At 37.0% G+C, this 20179-nt stretch overlaps 1 protein-coding gene across 2 annotated transcripts in view; it reads left to right on the forward strand.

The window, feature by feature from the left end:
* Window positions 1–20179, forward strand: part of LOC127950904 (protein kinase C beta type) — a 113913-nt gene that overhangs the window by 51735 nt on the left and 41999 nt on the right. For both annotated transcript variants that reach the window (XM_052548317.1, XM_052548306.1), the window contains exons 6-9: window positions 5539–5695; window positions 5824–5958; window positions 8893–8989; window positions 18915–19055. In XM_052548317.1, the coding sequence (XP_052404277.1) occupies window positions 5539–5695; window positions 5824–5958; window positions 8893–8989; window positions 18915–19055 (530 nt within the window). The remainder of the gene's footprint in view (window positions 1–5538; window positions 5696–5823; window positions 5959–8892; window positions 8990–18914; window positions 19056–20179) is intronic.

The raw sequence follows: 20179 nt of genomic DNA on the forward strand, positions 1-20179 counted from the left end.
ACAAGTGATGAAGAAGTGTGAATTATGTAGCACTGAATTGTGGGGACGTAAAATAGTTTTTCTCCTTTTGCTTTCCAATCGCTTTTGTGATACTTTGAGACACAAAACTTACATTTTCACCAATCTTATGTTAATCTGGAGTGGCTTTATAGTAGCATTGATTCCTTCATATTTCTGAAGAGTCTTTATGTAACAGTATACAAACTTCATCATCACGAGAAGAAGGAGGCGGGAACCGACGGACAATCAAAATGAAGCTTTAATAATAAAATAAACACAAAACAGCGCGACAGCCCCTCGCGGATGATTGTCACGCACAAACAAAAGCAAAACACAAAACAGGCCTGGTCCTCTCTCGTCCTTCACTGTCGTCGCTCCTCTTTTATATCCTTCCGATCTCCTCCGTGGGACTCGAGACGTGAGTGAGTGGAGCAGGTGTCACTGCAACGGCCTCGCTCCGTTCCCACAGCTCTCGGCCCTGCCCCACTCGTCACACTTTAGTTTTATGAGATTTATAATAGAAAGATACAGCTTTATGATTCTCTCTGAAAACATCCAAGATCCTGGAGGTGTGCCATGGGCGGAGCTTAATAGTCACAGGTCGATTGGCAACAAAACAGAAAATTTTCTTCATTGGGAAGCTGAACAAGGTTATCTTTCCCTCACATCCAAAAACACACTTCTTTGGAGACATTCTTCTCAATCAAGTCCTGTGCAGTGCTGTGACGACTCCCTGAACCCAAATCAAGCATGGTGAGGAGTGCGCGCTCTCGCTCTATTTCCTGTGTACACACGCTCTTCCGGGAGAAGTGCCCGTACAAGGAATTATGCTCTCTGTGACGTCATGAAGAGCCAAGCCTGAAAAACACTTTCAGAAACGTATTCGAACCCGGAAGGAGTGTATTTGGCACAGAAATGAACTTTGGCCGTGTTTAGCATGAGAATGTAACTGTTTAACAATGTAAATAACTCAGTATGCATTAGATGCATTATAATAGCATTAGATCCCCACTTTAAACACTGATCGGTCTGCACAGCGCCGCTTCAAGCCGCACACTCCTAATAAATAGAGCACATTAGCATTAGTGGTTTGCCCACTAAATATGAGTTACTGTCATTACCTTTAGTTATTACAGCTTACAGTTAGCTAGCTAGCTTTGCCTTTGTCTACCTAGTTGCGATAATTTACAAAGCAGCTCGGTCACCTTATGTAAATTAACTATCTAGAGGGAGCATCCATTCAGGTTGTAGCACTATTTGACAGTTGAGAGAGATGGCAGTTTTCCCGTGAGTGGGTGTGGTTTCAGTGCTGACATCAGACACACCCCCAGCATCTGAGAGCAGAGAATACTGCTTATTTTTCAAGATTTTGATACTTATTTTATATACCTTGTGTTTTTTTTTTTTTTTCATTAAAATTTGGCTGGTTAGTAAATATTTTTTTTCTGTGGTGTGACAGACGTATATGTAATATTGCATTATGCAGACTTAAAAAATAACCAAAATAACCAAAAATAAAAAAAAGTTTGTTTCATTTTACATTAGCATAACCTCATAGTCTCATGTGTCTAAACACAAGCATTGACTGCTAGGCCAATGTTCTTGAGCATAATCAAAAAATATATATATATATATCTGTAATTACAGGATTGCTGTAGTAATCTGAGCACAAACAGGTTATAGATATTAAGCTTTCAAATTGTGTATTGTCTGTCAAGACAAAAGCAGTGGGCCGTGCAAACATGTGTTTTTGTTTGTGTGGGCCGCGAGTTGAAAACCTTTGGGAACCACTGGTCTAGTCCATGTAAAAAGTTAAAAGCTAAAAATCTAAAATGTATGACAGCAGTAAGAAAAGGAGACAAAGAACAACAAAATAGCCCTGATGTCTAAAACGCAGTTTGTGACAGTGATAAAGTGCATTCCAGCTCATTGTGAAATTCTTGTAAACCTGTATTATGTTACACGTGTCCATGGCAACACAAGAAAGCACACCAAGTCTTCCTGTCTCTCTTTGACATCAGTGCAAACACGCCTCCAAAACAAAAACACAAGCACACTGAGGTAACCGTCTTTAGTTGCAACCAGGACTGTAAATATGGTGATGCTTTCAGTGTCCAGCAGAGGGCGTTATTCTCATTCTCTTAGCACAAACCGACTGAGCAAAGACTCTGCGCTTGTTCACTCAATGATAGTTCACACAATAGTTCCCAAACTGTATGCTGTCTTTCTACTGGAAAACAGAAGTTGAATTTGTTTTGAAGAGTCTTCACTCATCTGTTTCCATATACCAACAATTCATAGTTCATTATTCACTTCATCAAACATTAACGTTGCTATCAAATCAAACAAAAAACAGTTGCACTTCATGACATTGACACCTGGTGGCCTGCAAATGTTTGATTTGAGAGCATGTGTAAACTTTACATTTTAGTCTGTTCGTATACAGAGCTGTTGTATGATTCCAGGAGACATTAATTATGTTTAATAATGCGATTATAGCGCTTTTTGGAAAATGTAGTTTAAAGATTCTTCAATATTATCAATTTGTGTTCCAAATGAGAAAAAAAAAAAGGTTTGGAACGTCATGAAAGAATTGTCATTTTTTGTGTGATTTATCCCTTTATCTTGACCCTTTGTAAACCCTCTACACAGATTATTTTATATGATAATAGCTTTTCAAACAGTTTATTAAATTATATCCATGATGAATTTCCACTTAATTGTTATTATATCTATGATATAAAACGTTATATCCATGAGGAATTTGCACTTGGTTCTAATTTGGTTCTAAAGTTCCGCTTAGTCGTACTTTCGGAGCAGAAGATGAGCTCAGTTAAATGAGATTTCTGGAAGAGAAGATTTATCAAAGTACCGTTAAAAGAATTGATGACCCAAAAATGAAAAATCTGTCAGAGACTCGCCCTCATGTTGTTCCAAACCTGTATAAACACTTTTTTTCTTCTGGACAGAACACAAAAGGAGATATATTTTTTATTTTTTTATTTAAAAGTCCAAAACATTGAACCCCATTGACTTTCATTATGTGGAATAAAAAACACAGAAGCTTTCTTCTAAATATCTTGTTTTGTGTTCCACAGAAGAAAGAGAGTCATACTGTTTTGCAACGACGTGAGGGTGCGTACAGAGCTATCACTTTAATGCTTTCTGGAGGCTGTAGGCCTGGATCTGTGTAGCAGCGGGTGTGTGTATGTGACATTAGCCTCAACACACTGCTCTATATTCAGCCATGCGTCCCTCTTTTCAAGCTCAATCCAGGGCCATTTCACCCCGCGAGCCTCAGCTCCCATTTTCCCTTAGAACTGACTAACAGCCTTTAGCTCGCTAGCGGCTAATGAGCTGAGCTGCACCATGTAAAGAACCGAGGCGCAGACAGCCCTGAGCGCAAAAGACATTTTTAATCCATCACGCTGTCCTTTATAATTTAATGTCACGCGACAGTGCCGCAGATCGGCTGAGCGTACAGTAAGATGAATGAGGCCACTTCCTGTCGTGCATTTCTAAGACCTGTCACTTAAAGCTAATGAATTGACCAATACCTGGATGGAAATGGGGCGGCCGCTCTGCCTTTAAAAGGTCCTTTCCACCTCATCTTTCTCACACTCGCACTCGATTTGACCACCGGAGCACTTGCAGGTTGATAAATAATAGTGAGGCAAACTGGGTGACCATGATTTGCGTTGTTGTCAGTTCTTGTTATGCAGCTTCATTTTGTGAACGAAGCCTTAAATCTTGCCATTAAATCAGCTTCTGTTAACTAATCAACTATCCCTTTAATGGTTCCAGTCAGTTCTGGATCTCTTCAGAAGACCATTTGCTATTGAGTTGCAGTGCTATTTTTCACCTAGAGAGGGCAGTGCTGTTTAATTATTTGCAAAAACATTAATTATATTCCTACAGTCTTTTACACCTGTGACTGTTTGATTGATCAACTGTGTTATACGCTACTATGTAAATGAGATCAGTATTTTTTAATCAACATAATGAGCTTCCCACATCTCTGAGCCACAAAACTGAGTGTATCTTGTAGGTCAAAGCTTTTGATATCTTCATGCAAATATCCTTACATGGTCAGTGATCTCGCTTTCTTAATTGCTCTGTGTGGAGGGCTTTCAGAACGAACATGTTGTGCATAACATTTATTAGCTGGAGAAATAAACCCTGCTTCGTGAGCACAACGGTTCACGCAGAAGCGGTCTCTCTCTTCCCGTCTTCGTGCTGCAGTACACCGCTGTCTTAATGAACAGCTAAGCCTACCTTCACACACCACTCATTATGGAAATTACACTAGCCACAAATCACAAGGCCACAGCATCCTCCAGCATTAATTGTTGTCCTGGTCAAGTGCTGAGGTCAACCCCAATTACTGGGATAGTGTGTGTGCATTCATAGCCCCACAAGGCCATGAGGGCTCATAAGATGCAAGTATAAATGTATGACAGCTATTCACTCGCGTCTAGGGTCTCTAGTTATTGTTTTTGAGCAGTAAAGATTTTATCAGACAATGTCATCCTAAACAGAACTTTCTTGTAATTCAATATCTTTTCATTTTTCTAGTAAAAAGATCTTGACCTCCCAAAAATATGATTAAATTACATGAGAATTGTGTTGGTATTTATTATAATATCAATATATTTCCAAAAATATGTTTTCTAAATAGAAAGATTTGTTTTATTTAATATTTATATAAATTATATAAAGTATTTTTTAAATTTAAGTAACTTTGATTAAATCCAGTGACTTTTTTTTCTCTTTTAAATCAGTTCAACAATTCATTCACTGGTTAGTTTAGATATTCTTTTTGCAGGATTGATGAATTATCAGGAGATGATGACAACTGAGCAAGTTTTTTATGCGTGTTATGAGTGAATCATTGATTTGTTTTGTAAATCCACTAACATGGAGTTGTTTAAGACTGAATCCGGTCTCAATATCTTGCTACGGCTGCATTTATTTGATGAAATATTCTTACAATTTAAAGTAACTGTTTCAGTATTAACATAATAAATTAATAACAAGTGCATGTCTCTTTTGACCAATTTAATGTGTGTTTTGCTAAAAGTATTCTATTTTATAAAAACCTTTGAATGGTAGCGTATCAAAAAGTCATCAACAGTTGAGTAAATAAGTAAATGATGAGTTTGAGTAACATATTTTGATCATTTTAATTGTGAGATTGACGTCCACTTGAACGAACGTCTCATTCAGTCAGTCAACATATCCTTGTTCTTGAATATGGTGCTTTGCACAATCAGTAGGTCCAAAGAATGAAATGCTTCTTAAACTGACACTTCAACAGTATTAGAAGGCAGGAAAATAACTTTGCATTGTTGCTTTTTATGCATAACACAAACAGTGCTTAACTGTAATATGTATTTGATCAAAACTCCAACAAAAATTTGATGCAGGCTGTAGTATGTTTTTATTTAATGTAAAGGTTCACTTGGCATTGATTGCACACTATGCAGAGTGAAAGTAGGGAAATCTTGGTCCTTATGTGTCTGATTTATTCTGTTACAGTTAAAGAGGCGAAGAACCTGGTGCCCATGGACCCCAATGGCCTCTCTGACCCCTACGTCAAACTAAAACTCATCCCTGACCCCAAGAGCGAGAGCAAACAAAAGACCAAGACCATCAAGTGCTGCCTGAATCCCACGTGGAACGAGACCTTCACATTGTATGGAAGCTTTATCAGTAGCACAGCCGAAAGAGCAGTCATTTGTTTGAATGAGAAATGCAGAATCAAATGCTGAGCTTGATTTCTTTGTCTCTGTCCTCCTCCCTCCTGCGCTCTGTGTCTTACAGTAATCTGAAGGAGTCTGACAAGGACCGCAGGCTGTCTGTGGAGATCTGGGACTGGGACTTGACCAGCCGGAACGACTTTATGGGCTCTCTGTCTTTCGGCATCTCGGAGCTTCAGAAGCAAGGGGTGGACGGATGGTGAGGAGACCTACTGACACACACACACACATATATATATATATATATATACATCAATAAAAATGAGCAAGTCCCCACGTTCAAATAGATTGTGTACACGCTAATATTAAAAGGTTTGTGTCAACTAAACCGCATTACATATCACTGGAATTCACAGACATGCAGCAGTCTGTACACGTCTGGTTCAGCCGTCCCTACTGCTCTTTCAGAAGTCCTCAGCCTGTCTTTTCTCCCTCTTCAGTAGTGCTCTTCATCTAAGAGCTCTCCGCTCACACACACACACACACACACACAGTCCCATCCCTTCTCGAACACCTCTAAACACATCTCTTGTCATGAGGCCGCAGTGAATGCATAAACGTGCAGGTAATTTGACAGAACTGAGTTAAAAGAGAAAGGTCAGACCCACTTTCACAGAAGCCTTTGCTCTCTCCTTCATGTTCTCTCTCTGTCAGTTATTTTGTCTAGTCAGTACAAGTATCTAGTGATTGAAGTGTCTAGTAGTTCTTTCCCAGCTAACAGATAATTCCCACAGTCATGAGATCACTTTATGAAAAGGCATGTTCAAAATATATTAATTTCTGCAGTGGGGTTTTTATATGCCAAGGAACCCCAAATATAATGCTCTCATTGCAAAAGATCCCTTTCCTTGAATTTAAATGCAGATTTTAAATGCGTATTTATACTATGTGAGAACAATATTAATAAACAATAAACTTTTTGGTTCTAATATTAAAGCCAAAACAGATTATTAGAATAATATGAAGAAAATATGTATTTGGTATTACATTTATAATTTTATAAATATATACAATTTATTAATAATATAAATAATTACATTAAATGAATCAATTTTTTTAAATAGTATTTTTACTATTAATATTGTTCCAAAGCAGCTGAACAGAACATAGGGACAGACAACTTTTTTGCAAGCTAAAGAAGGCGGTGAAAGATTAAAATTTACATAAACTGTTTATGAACATAAATACTTGGCAAAGAAGTAGTGGTATATGGAAAAAATGTATTTGTTTATTTCTTACTGTTAAAATACGTATGCTATTAAGTTTACATCTATTCAGGAGTACAACCCACTATTTAATAATAATAATAACCATAAAGTTAATCTTCAGTGAATTACAGATAAGGTCCAAATAATGCTTTTCAAAATGTTATGCTAACCTTAAAATAACGTTCAGCTTGCCTTATGACTCCTGTTTGAAGAGACCGTTTTCAAGCATAAATGTATTGACTAGTACAGTGTGTTCACAATGGAAACACAAAGAAAGTGAAGTCAACTCGTTTTATGTTTTTGTTTCTTATTTTTAGTTTTGATATTTCAGTGGTTGTGCTGACAGTACACATCCCCACTGGCTACTGCAGCTAGTGTCTCCTCTCTCTGTGTGTTTCGCTCTACAGATGTGACTTTTATCAGATGGTTGGATGAGATGCGTGTACGTGTTTTTTGAGGGTGTTTCAGAGGATTTGTAGCAGTTATGGGCCTCTTTTTTTGACCGCGATGGCTGCTTCCTGCCACCTGACAGAAAAGCACAGTGTTAGATTAGAGGCGAGATGTTTCAGCTCCCCAGTGGAGCTTCAGTCAGGACATACTGATCACAATCTCATTGTCAAAGCTGTCACTGTCTCAGCACAACACTCAATCATGTTTGCAAAAGGACATAGAGTCTGAGAACTGGGATTGAGAACAGGAAGTCTTTGTTATTGTTTTTTAATGTTCAGGATATAAAACAAATATATTTTTTTTATTTTTCATTTATTTGCAACACTCCGGTGTCAGATAACAGTACTTGTATGAATTATACATTCTTTTTTCCTTATATTATATTAGATATTCAAACCTCTACACTTTTTAAATAAATAGTTAATCAGTTGACTGTTGATTAATTTAATTGTTTAAATAATTTTCTTCATTTTATTTTTAATTGTATCTTGATATTAAATTGCTGACATTTCAGCTCTATTCAGATATCTGGATTAATTGATAATTAAAGAAATATTATAGCTTGGCAAAAGTAAAACTGTGTTTTCAACTATATATACTGTCTTTGGCTCATGCATATTAATTTGATGATATTAAGTCTAGGTTGAACACTTTTGAAAGTCACTGTGAGCTCATTTATGACCTCTATTCTGCATGTAGTGATCATTAACTGCCCATGGCCATGACTATGACTCATAAAAGTCTCTGACCAACATATAGACTATAAGATCTTTTCATGCTAACTGCCATTCTTCTGCGCTTTCCGTTTTCTGTGAATGTGATGAGGATGATGCTCACACACACTAAAGCCTCTGGAGGTCTAGATGTGGAAGGAAGGAGTGTTGGGGGGGGGGGGGGGGAGTACTGCAGCCATGACTCATCTGCAGTCATAAACACACACACACACCCACGCAGACCAGAGGCAAGATGAACACAGGGCCTCCTATCACATCAGTAGCAATAAAGGATGTGGAAACCCAGCGTGCTGCTCTAGGTCTGTTGATTTTTGAACATGTCATCTCGTCGGATCCCAGCAATGGTCACCTCACACCGTTAAACAGGAAGCTGATTTTTTGCTATCTGGAAGCACAGATGTTAGAAGAGCTAAATATGAGATGAGGCATCATGCTGTCCCTCAGACATTTGAAAGCTGATTGGGGGGCATCTCCACCCGGTTGGATTCCTCTTCACGAATGATCATAGTCAAGGTCTTCCCAGCTGAGAGGGAAACTGTAAGTGTATGAATGGTTTAAATGAGCTGAGGTAATTTGACAAAATGTGCCATTTCAGGGAAGTGTGCAATTCCAATAGTGGCCAGATGGAACCATTATCAGAGGATTTAATGTCTCTGTTTCTGAAGCATATGTGATACTGCACTAACCAAACTGTCCCTTATTTTCTGTCTGTCAAACACATGCACACACACACACATGCAGGTTTAAGCTGCTCAGTCAGGAAGAGGGCGAGTACTTCAATGTTCCTGTCCCACCTGAAGGTGAAGAAGGCAATGAGGAACTCCGGCAAAAGTTTGAGGTGAGAGTATGTGTGTTCACCTGCTTTTTTGGGTGTGTCAGAAATTATGTGTTTGTATTTGCATACATATATAGTGTATGTATGCACACACAAGTAAACATTAGTTTCATTTTATTTAACAAAAGATAAGCCCCTAGAGAACAGTGCTGTTTTAGTTAAGTTTTTTTGTTTGTTTTGTTTTGTTTTTTGTTTCATTTTGTGTTTGGATTATTTGTTTTTGTGTTGGGTTTCATTTTGTGTTTTTTGCTTTGTTTTGTTTATTTGTGATAGTTTTCCTGTTTGTTTTGGTTTTGGTTTGTTTTGTGTTTTGGTTTTATATTAGTTTTGTAAATTTGATTTTGTTTTATGTTTTTCTTTTTCCATCACTGGCACTGTTTTGTTTCTTGTACTCATGTACAGTACTGGGGCTGTGGAATTCTTTTCTTTTTTCTGCATACGATTAAAATCAACATCAAAGTCATTATTTCTATTTTACAGAATGGAGTCAGGTGGTTGGAGTTTGAAACGTAAGAGGAATGTCAATTTTGGCAAATTTAGTAAAGTTAGTTATTATATTTGGATAAAATATTACGGAGACAAAAATTTCAACAATTTGAATAACATGCACTTGAATCATGCCTAATAAGACCAGAAATGTAAAAAAAAAAAGAAAAACACCAAAAAAGGAAATAGAGCCAATTTTGATTTTAATTTAATTTGACTCTCCTAACTGGGTGTGAGCAGGTAAAGTGAAAGAGAGAGAGAGGTCTTTGTGCATGAAGCATATATCACTCACTGACAATTCTGGCATAAATAACACATTGGCAAATCCCAGCATCCTCCTAGAGTAATCACACTCATGTCAACCTGCATTCTGCTCCACACGTCCCAATTTGAATACAGAATACATCTGACTGAGAGGTACCAGCACGAAGCTCTTGATCCCTGGCCTTTTTTCACCACTGATTGTTTCGGGCAAAGTTTAATGTCTCCTAATGTTTCCTCTGGTTTCCTGTTTCTTTTGAGAGCATACAGTGGCTAGTAGTTCAGACATGGTTCCCAATAAGTTTGTTTGGTGAAATGGTCTCGACAGTCAGTTTGTGCCAGTCGGGGGATGCATGTGATGTGTGTGGCATGTATGTTGGATGCTTTTTGTGTTTGTGTGTGTGTATGAAGGGGCACAAACTGTGCAAGTCTCTGCATAATTCAAACGGTCCCGCGGGCAGACCCAGCTGTGGACCCAGAGCATGATGGTATTATTTATGAACAGCCCAATGCTAAGCTCAGAGCAGCACGGAGTGGGTGTTTGTGTCTGAGCTGGCAGTTTTCCTACACATGGTGTGATGCATAATGCAAAATGTGAGAAATGGTCAATCTGTATCTCATCTGGTGGGCTGATTTCACACATCATGTCGGAAAAACTTCTTAACTCATCAGTTTAAGTCAACCCCCTCACATACCTACCCAGTGCTGGGTCAGTGTAACCCAATGTTGGGTAGCCTGTGCCAAACCAATTGAAACTGGCCTAAATGTCCTAAAATGTTTTTGAAGATTTTATGATGGTAAAAGAGTGCATTTTTATGATTTAAAATGAAAAAACATTCAGTAGGTTGACTGACCCAGCACCATTTCAAAAAACAACCCAGCAAATGGGATAATGTATAAAATGTAATTAACCCAGCATGTGTTCTGTCCAACATTTACCCAGCGCTGGGTTGCCAAATAACCCAGAAATGTTTGTTTTAAACCCAGAGTTTATTATTAGTAGGAGTATTATTGTAAAATAAATTATAACGCTTTCAAGACTCATTTGAAAACCTTACAGCTCTATAGACAAATTGTATAATATTATATAAATAATACAATTATATAATTGTATACATTTTATAATTTGATATTACTATAAAAACAAATGTGCACTTTTTCAAGTAACTTGATTTCAGTATTGCAAAATAATAATAGTACTAGTAATTATTATTGGTATTAATATTATATTAACAGTTTATTTATTTTTTACATATTACACATATTACACACACCTATTTTAACAAAACTCTTATTTTTTATTGTACTTTTTTAAACATAATTTTAAACATCACAAAATAACAATAATAAAATAATAATAGTCTTTGTTGGGATATGTAAAAATAAATTGTTAATAGTCATAATAACTTTATTTTTAGTTTATTTGTAAACTAAAACTATTTATAACTATTTATTTTGATTATGTCAAACTATTATTATTACTACTACTACTACTACTACTACTACTACTTTTATTATTACTACATAAACTCAAACTTACAAGGCAATATAATAAAGTTGTTTTGGAATTATGGAGCAGCCTTTGTGTCTGTTATGCCTTAAAACACTGGCTCTGTAGGCAGTATAGCTTTTGAGTAATTCTCTCATAGATCAGCATCACATCTGGTGTCTTGCTCAGTTGTATGCTGTTCGATTGTTGCCGGCTAAGAATGAATAACGCAGCATTCCTATATGCTTTGAGACTGAGTGGTTGTGAGGGGAAAATGCTTAGGCTCTATTTGAGAGCATCAGGACAGGAGATGTAGGAAAGGTTAGCGAGTCAGTTCCTTGCTATGGGGTCTTTGCAGTCAGGGCAGAGGGGGCAGATAAAGGATTGGCCTGTTGGCACTCATATTGAGCTCATTACGGCCGAGGCTAAATCAAGCTACCTGCCAGCAGCTCCATCACACTTGCGCACACAGACTGACCAGCAGGCCTCCCTCAGGATCAGTGTTAGTAACACAGTGCTGGTCACTCCTGTTCCTGTGCTGTAGGACCAGAGCGCCCACATCACGAAACGCTCAGAGCTGTAGCCTCATGTCAACTTTTGTTCCTGCGTCATGGGCTATAGCCAGATTTGGCTCAGCATGAAAACAGAGATGGGGAGATGACTCATTATCTCACACTCATTTTGGATCAACTCCTGCTTTATATGGATAAAAAATTTTCCATGGACGTGCCCAGGGGTCAATAACGCGACATACTTTTTTTTTTTTTTATCCAAATCCTTTACATTATTCAAGTAGAAGTTTCTCGCACAAATTACTTACTTTCAAACTGTATTTTGACAAAGCTGCACACTCATTAACATAAAGTTAAGAACTGTTCATAAAGTTGTTTACCACACTACAAGTTAATCACAAAAAGTCACCAACTAAGCTACTCATAGGGGCAATATATTAGATATTATATTGTAGAAATAATTATCATTTTATTAGCAAAAGAGTATTGTATTGTATCATATATAATCATATCATGTCATATATCATATCATATATATATCTATCATATCATATCATATATCATCATATTATATCATATATCATATCAAATATCATATATCATATCATATATAATATCATATCATATATCATCATATCAAAACCAGTGTATTATATTATCAAAATGAAGAACTATTATATAGCAATATGATAAACGATAGCAAGTTACTATTCATTTATACACAAAAAGCGTAATATTGTCCAAAACACCACTTTGAAACTTATAGTGAAATCCAAACTTTTAGAGCAATATATAGGTACACTAAATATTTATAAAACTAAAACGATTGAGCTAAACATGAACAATACAGATACCGCTTTTATTAATCTCAGTTAATGTTAGTTTCAACATTTACTAATGCATTATTAAAATCAAAAGTTGTGCTTGTTAACATTAGTTAATGCACTGTGAATTTACATGAACTAACAACGATCAACTATATTTTTTTCTATTAACCAACATTATCAAAGATGAATAAATACTGTAATAAATGTATTGTTCATTGTTTGTTCATATTAGTTAATACATTAACCAACAATAACTAATGGAACCTTATTGTAAAGTGTTAGCGACATAATACGACATAATAAGACATAACACACCAATAAATACATCTCTTTTTAAAGTATGGTATTTCCACATATTTCAGCATTTCTGTTCAGACACCTTTTGTTCATTTTCAACATTGTTTTTCTGTATGTGTGTGTGTGTCAGAGGGTGTGATCAGATCAGTTAAGTCGTCTCTTCTAATAGCCGTCCTCCTGTTGATAGCATCTCCTCAACTCTTATTCACCTGTAATTTGACCTGTCAAGACGTGACCACCTCCCTCTACATCTCACCACAATGAACAAATGACTTCCTGTCACTGTTTAGCTCATTATTTTTTTCTTCTTTCTCACTCCACCCTCCACACTGCCGTGCAGAAATGACGGTATTTGTGTGCAGTGAAGCGCGGTGAAAGCGACGCATTCAGCTCAGTGGAAATCTACCCACATTAGCATTTGTCTCCATTCCTTTTTATCCCTCCCTTCTCATTCGCTATCCTCCTCTCTAGCATCCTTCCTGTCTATTCTGGATCAGACAAATAAAAGTTGTCGCCACTGGGTCGTCGGGCAGAGCGGTTGATGCTGTATGTCTGTGTGAGTGTGTGTGCATTGGTTTTATGCTGAACAGAATATGGCTGAATTGTTTGTCTTTTACAAAAGAAACACTGCCTTGGTCCAGTGATGAGGCTCTTAGTTGGCTACAGAGCTAATCGCTCGTTCACGCCCAGCAATCGATGGAGGAGTAGGAGGTGGAGAGCATTTTTATGGTATGTGTGTGTGTATGCGTGTGCAGAGATCAATGCCGCCACTCAACTCGTGGTTTTGGCGCTGAGACAGAGCTTCTCAGATGGCTTTTCCCCAGAGGCCGCAGTCCCTGCCCACATATCTACAGAACCACAACATTCAGAGTGAGAGATGGGGAAAAACTCTATGAGGTATGAAGATTAGAGGGATTGTAAGCCACAAATGAAGATTCTGTCATCACGTGCTCACCCTCATTTTGTTCCAAACTTGTGTCCCTATCTTTTCTCCTGTGGAGGGCAAAAGGAGAAATTTTGAATAATGTGCTGGTTGCTCTTTTCTATTTGCTAAGAATAGGAACTGGACCCTTCAAAATGGTTCAAAATGGAGACAAATCCTCATAAAAGGATCATAAAAATGGAACATATGACATGCAGTATTTTCAAAATCTTCTAAAGTGTTATGGTAGTGTGAGGAACACACCAAAATAGAGCCAGAGCATTTCAAGTAACAGCCAGCAATAATCTTTCAGAAAATAAATATTTTATAAAAACCTTTGACCAATGTTTTCATTGAATGACTGCTTCAAGTTTGTGCTATTCAGTATATAGCACACGAGTCATCTGGTTTTAAGATACTTTTGAGTGCTTTTAAAAGCTTGATGACTTCCGTCCCTATTCATTGTCACTTTTGAAAAGGGGCAGCCAGCACATTTTTCTAAATTTCTCATTTTATGTTCTACAGACCGAGTCAGTCATGCAGGTTTGGGATGTCATGAAGGTGGGTAAATAATGACCGCTTTAAATGAGATAAAGGGAAGCAGACAGCTAGAAAAAGAGGCAGAGATGTGTGAGTGAGGCTGAGCACTGGGCCGTGTGTTTGTCTGCAGGGACAGTGTGAAGTGTGGCGTCTGAACAGTAGGGAGTGGGTTAATGTAATTCTATGCTAGACTGAGCTGCTTGCCAGCCTCACAATATGGCAGCAGTTTGGAAATTAAAATTGAATGTACTCCAAAAGGCTGTGAGAGAGAGGGCAGCGAGACAGGCACGTGTAGGATGGGCCGAAGGGACCCAGGCAATCCTACACATGCATTCTGCTGGAAAATAGTAATGGAATCATGGGAAAAGTGAGAGAAATGCAGAAATTCATTTGGAATGATTGTAAAGGTGTCGGAATTGAAATCAGCTCAGCGTATTTTTAATTACAGTCACCTTCTGTAAATATCACAGGATCTCAGTGGCATGTGCAATTTAAGAAATGTGTGTGAACTGCATAAAATGGTGGGTTGAAATTAACAAATAATATAATACAAGTTTTTTCAGAGACAGTGGACAAAACACATACTCTGACATGTTGGAGGGTGGCATTTACATAAAATCTTACTTGGATAGGTTCTAGATAACATCCCTTCTGTTGTTTCCTATCAGTTCTGACCCATCAATTAAAGGGATACTCCACCCCAAAATAAAATAGTTGTCATTAATCACTTACCCCCATGTCGTTTCAAACCTGTGAAAGTTTTGTTCATCTTTGGAACACAATTTAAGATATTTTTGGATGAAAACCGGGAGGCTTGTGACTGTCTCATAGACGGCCAAGTTCAACATCGTCAGAATAGTCCATCTGCCATCAGTGGTTCAAATGTAACGTTTTAAAGCAACAACAATACTTTGTGTAAGCTGCTTGCATTCAGCGGATATTCTACAAAATGGCACTAAGGTGATGTCGAGAGACAGAAATGTTCATTTTGGGTGGAGTATCTCTTTAAAGGTGAAAAATCACATTTTATTTTATATTCACTAATTATGTAAAAATAAATAAATAAATAAACAAATTATTTATTAATTTAAATAATAGATTTTTAACAAAAATTGTTATAACATATACAGATATTTGAATAAAAATGGATATAAAGCTAATATATATAAAAAAAAGAAAAGAAACCGATATGTTGCAAATAAGGGCTGATAAAGCGATTATTGCGCCCCATTCCGCCCCCTTTTTGCAGCGCTGCGCTTTCGTTCCTCCATAAAAGCCCAGTTTCCCGTGCAAATCAGTAAAATCATGTTATGTGACATTTGCATAATGGGACATGCTTTATTTATAAAAGTATATTTATTCATGTTTTTAAAAGCATGAAAGAAAACTTTCGTTGCTCCTCAGGAATAGAGATATGCGCTTGACGGAACGGAACACAGACATGTAAAGTCTTCTTTTAGCTCAAATACACACAAAAATGTGTCAAAATGCTGTGCTTAGTGATTAATCGTGTATACCTTCGTCGGTCATGTAATAAATGAATGTAAAGAGTTGAGAATGAAAATACGTGTGTTATGGTCATTTGGATCCGTGCGGCTCTTACAGTAACAGCGGGCTTTTTTCCTGCTGCGACTGTGTGCTTATTAATCAAACAACAAAAGATAAATAATCACACACTGCTCTTGAGTGAAGGAATTTTGTAGCTTTAAGAAACAAAAAAAGTTTAATTCTTACAGTGAAGACTGCTGTTTTATTTTAAATTTGATTATTCATTTCTGTAGTAGGCTGTAAACTGCTTGAGACTTGCATAAAATAAACATTAAAGCACAGTTTGTTTCATTTGTATATTTTTATTCTATTGTTATTAACCCTTTGTTTTTATTACTGACAGTTTAATTATTTTCAATAATTGTCAATAATTTTGTGGACTTTTTGGTTGTTTGAAATTCCACTGGTCTCTGCAATGTAGATGTCAAAGCAACCTTATTTACAGAAAATACATATTTGATATGTATCACTTTATTTAAATAAATCACTCATATAAAGCCCTATTTTAAATGAATATTCTAATAAAACATAGACATATTTAAATACATATTTATACAAATAATAGATATTTAGATAAATATTTAAAATGGCAGATATTTAAAGAAATTTATTTTATATATATATATATATATATATATATATATATATATATATAAACAGAATATATATATATATATATATATATATATATATATAAACAGAATATATATATATTCAAGCAGAGCAGATATTTAAAAGAGAGGTGAGCTATTCTTATTACATCTACAACTTATAATAATGTAATAATAATGTTAGGTAAAAACATACATAGATATTTAAATAAAAAACCATTTTTTATAAAACAGATATCTGAATTAAATAAGAGAGATACCAGTTAAAACAGTGTCTGCAGTGCATAAAAAGCTAAATAAGTCCGGAGTCTTGTAATCCTTGTTGTGTTTTGTGTGTCAGCCCAAGCGCTGTGTTTATATGTCTCGTGAATGAGAAAAGCTTTTAGTGCATTTGTGTGTGTGAGACTGTGTGTGTGTGTGTGTGTGTGTGTGTGCGCGTGCATGTGTGACCTGTTGCTAGGCTGCTGTAGGTGTGATTGGCTCACAGCTGTAGATAATGGATCAGTTCTCAGTGGACTGTGAAGGAGAATGTTGGTGAACAAGGAAAATCGGCAGGACACTTCCCCTCAGTTTGCAGCCGACGGGGCCTAATGACTGTGCCCTGTGACCGCACACACACTTAATACAGAAGGAACCACAGACATTTACACAGGCCGTCTGTTATTCGGTAGCATGCCAGCTTGGGCAGTGAGATGCTTGCCAGAAACTAAACGTTCACCTAGAGAGAGCGAGAGATACACACACACAAACTGCCACAGTTTAACCGACACACACCCACTTCCTCTGTGTCTAACAAACACTTTAGAGCTGTTTTACAAATGCTGCCAAAAACATATTTAATGTTTCTCTTTGTATTATAGACACATGCTGTCTTTTCCACACATGCACACAATAGCCAAAAATGGCTTAATCTGCAGTCTGGATGACAGGTTTACCCAACGCTTGCTGAACCGTGTTTTTGACTGATTTAGCAGGGATGTGATGAATGGACCTGCTTAAGAAATTCAGCAACCAACAGAGAGAAACAAACAATAGATGTCAGTCATGTCAGGCTGTGGCATAACTGTCCCCACAAGGATAGTAAACCCTGAAATCACCTTCATTTTGTAGACCATTAAACGATCGGCGGAAAATAAGAAAAAGACTAGAAATATAGATGTAATGGTGGTTGGGTATACATATGGAGCAGTTATGTTTGTATTTGCTCATGCTTTCCAATTCCCCACTGTATACTTGCACTCTTTTGCTCTTTCACTATTCCATTGGTCTTTCCTTATTGCTGCTCTCTCAAACTTTAAGAAAGTAATAATAATTATTATTATTATTCACATTTATATAGCACTTTTCTAGGCACTCGAAGTGCTTTACATTGTCAGGGGGTATCTCCTCATCCACCACCAGTGTGCAGCATCCACCTGTGTGCATATATGAAGACAAGACGGCTAGATTTCAAAGTTTGAAGCTTATTTCACAAGTGCATATGCTGCAGTAATGTTGAGGCTTAGTTGTCGCTGTCAGCTAGTTAAAGACTAAAAATGAAAGCCATTAGCTTGAGTCATGGAGAATGTGCTTAGCTTTTAATAAACAGTAAATGTCTTGATGAAAATCTAAAAATGCTAACAAGTTTCTGTACAATATACAGTATGTGTATATACAACTTGTAATGATTTGTTAACTGAATCCGTGAACCCAAAAATACTTTTTATGTACAAATTGGTGCAATATGTGTACCACAGTAGGCCAATATTAAATATTTTTATTTTATCAGTATTATATACCAACATATATAAAAAATGTTGGTCTTTTTTTAATGCATTTATATTTTAGGAATTAATAGTATATTTTATTAGTTATTGGCTTATATTCAAGATTAACACTATTAAATATAATCAAAATCAATATTCATTTCTCATACTGAATATTGTAAAGTTGTGATGCCTAAATTAACTTGCTTTTAAGTAGTCATTGTGTTTATTTAGACAGTATATTATAGTATTTCTAATATTGTCCTTTATCTGTTTACAGCCATAACATGAAAATAATTATCAGCTTATTGCAAAGAATGCAAGCCAGAAATTTAATATTGGTGTGTCTCTACACTCTCAGAAAAAAAAAAATACTAAAGCTTTCACAGGGGCAATACTCTTTCGAAAAGTACACCTCTGTACCTTATTTACCGTCAAGGGGTACCTAAATGGTACAGATTCATGCCTTTTCAAAGGGCACTGCCCCGGGGACAGCTTCTATACTTTTTTTCTCTTTTTGTCTGAGAGTGTAGGTTTCTGTAATGTTGGTTTTTGGAGTAGGATTTAATAAAATATCATTAGCTCAGTCAAATGAAAGTCGCCAGAGTGCTAGAAAAACAAACGTGTCTGTGTTGTCTCTGACCCCGCTCTAACACCAGCTTACTGTCTCCTTTTGCTCTTTCCCTACAGAGAGCTAAAATTGGTCCCAGCAAAATAGAAGGCTCTTCCTCCAACACCATCTCCAAATTTGACAGCAATGGCAACCGGGACCGCATGAAACTGTCCGACTTCAATTTTCTCATGGTGTTGGGCAAGGGCAGCTTTGGAAAGGTAACTCTCGCCCTGTTCTTTCCCTCACTGGTGCTTGAAGCAGCAGGTAGTCTCACCGTGAGGTCACTCTAAACAACTAAGATTACTGGAGCGCAGGCTAAAAGACAGAGAGAGGGGAAATAGGAGGGTGAGTGGGCTCATGTTCCAGTTGCTGCCAGTTGCCATGGCAACAGGATTTTAAAATGATATTGATATGTTGATGTGTAGTGCTAGACCTCTGTCAGCATCATTAGCCAAGACTGTTTGATGTCGTCCACATCACCACAAATGAAATGTCAGCCTCTCTGTTGCATCTGACAGACTGACCTGTCCATTTCAGTGCTGCATCTTCATTCTCAGAGGCTACCAAACAAATGTCTGTGCGTGACTCTGAGGTTCTCTGCAGGCTCATAGATTTGTGTTCAGAGAGCAAGGTCCGTGCTGAAGTCTGCCAGAACTTGCATTCTGAAAACAAATAGTGATTTAATGGGTATTTGTTTTCCAGTGAAAATTTTGACAGATCCTTAAGCAAATGAAGAGTTTGGTTCCAAAATGCAATTTAAACCATTTTAAAGGGGTAATATGATGCGATTTCAATTTTTTCCTTTCTCAAATTCAAAGAGATATTTTTTATAAAAGTTAAGACTCATCCACACCCCCCTAAAATGGCTCATTCAAACACACCCCCACATGTCTACATCACTGTGTGGGAAGATTTGCATCTACGGTCATTCGTAGAATCTGCCGCCCACGCGTTCTCATAGCCAGCTGCCTCTGCTTACTCAAGGTCGTGTTGTGTGATGCTGTTTCATTGAGAAAACGAAACTACTTTGATTGGCCTTCCAAAAGAGGACACGACTAGAAATCATGTTTATATCACATTTATAATGTTTTTGTTTGTTTGTTTGTTTGTTTATGTCTTGTCGCTCCGGCTGGACAGGGCATCACAATATGTTATGGGCCGTAACATTTCCAGCACACGCTTGAGGTATTCGGCCAATAACAACACACTGGATAGCTGCCCAATCAGAGCAGACCAGAGCTTTGTAAAAATCTACGTGTGTCAGAAGGCAGGGCATTGAGGAGAAACAATAATGTACATTATGTGGAAAATAACGTGTTTTTTTTTTTTTTACCTTAAACTA

This window comes from Carassius gibelio, chromosome A3 (genome assembly GCF_023724105.1).
Source record: "Carassius gibelio isolate Cgi1373 ecotype wild population from Czech Republic chromosome A3, carGib1.2-hapl.c, whole genome shotgun sequence".
In the NCBI taxonomy this organism is placed as follows: domain Eukaryota; kingdom Metazoa; phylum Chordata; class Actinopteri; order Cypriniformes; family Cyprinidae; genus Carassius; species Carassius gibelio.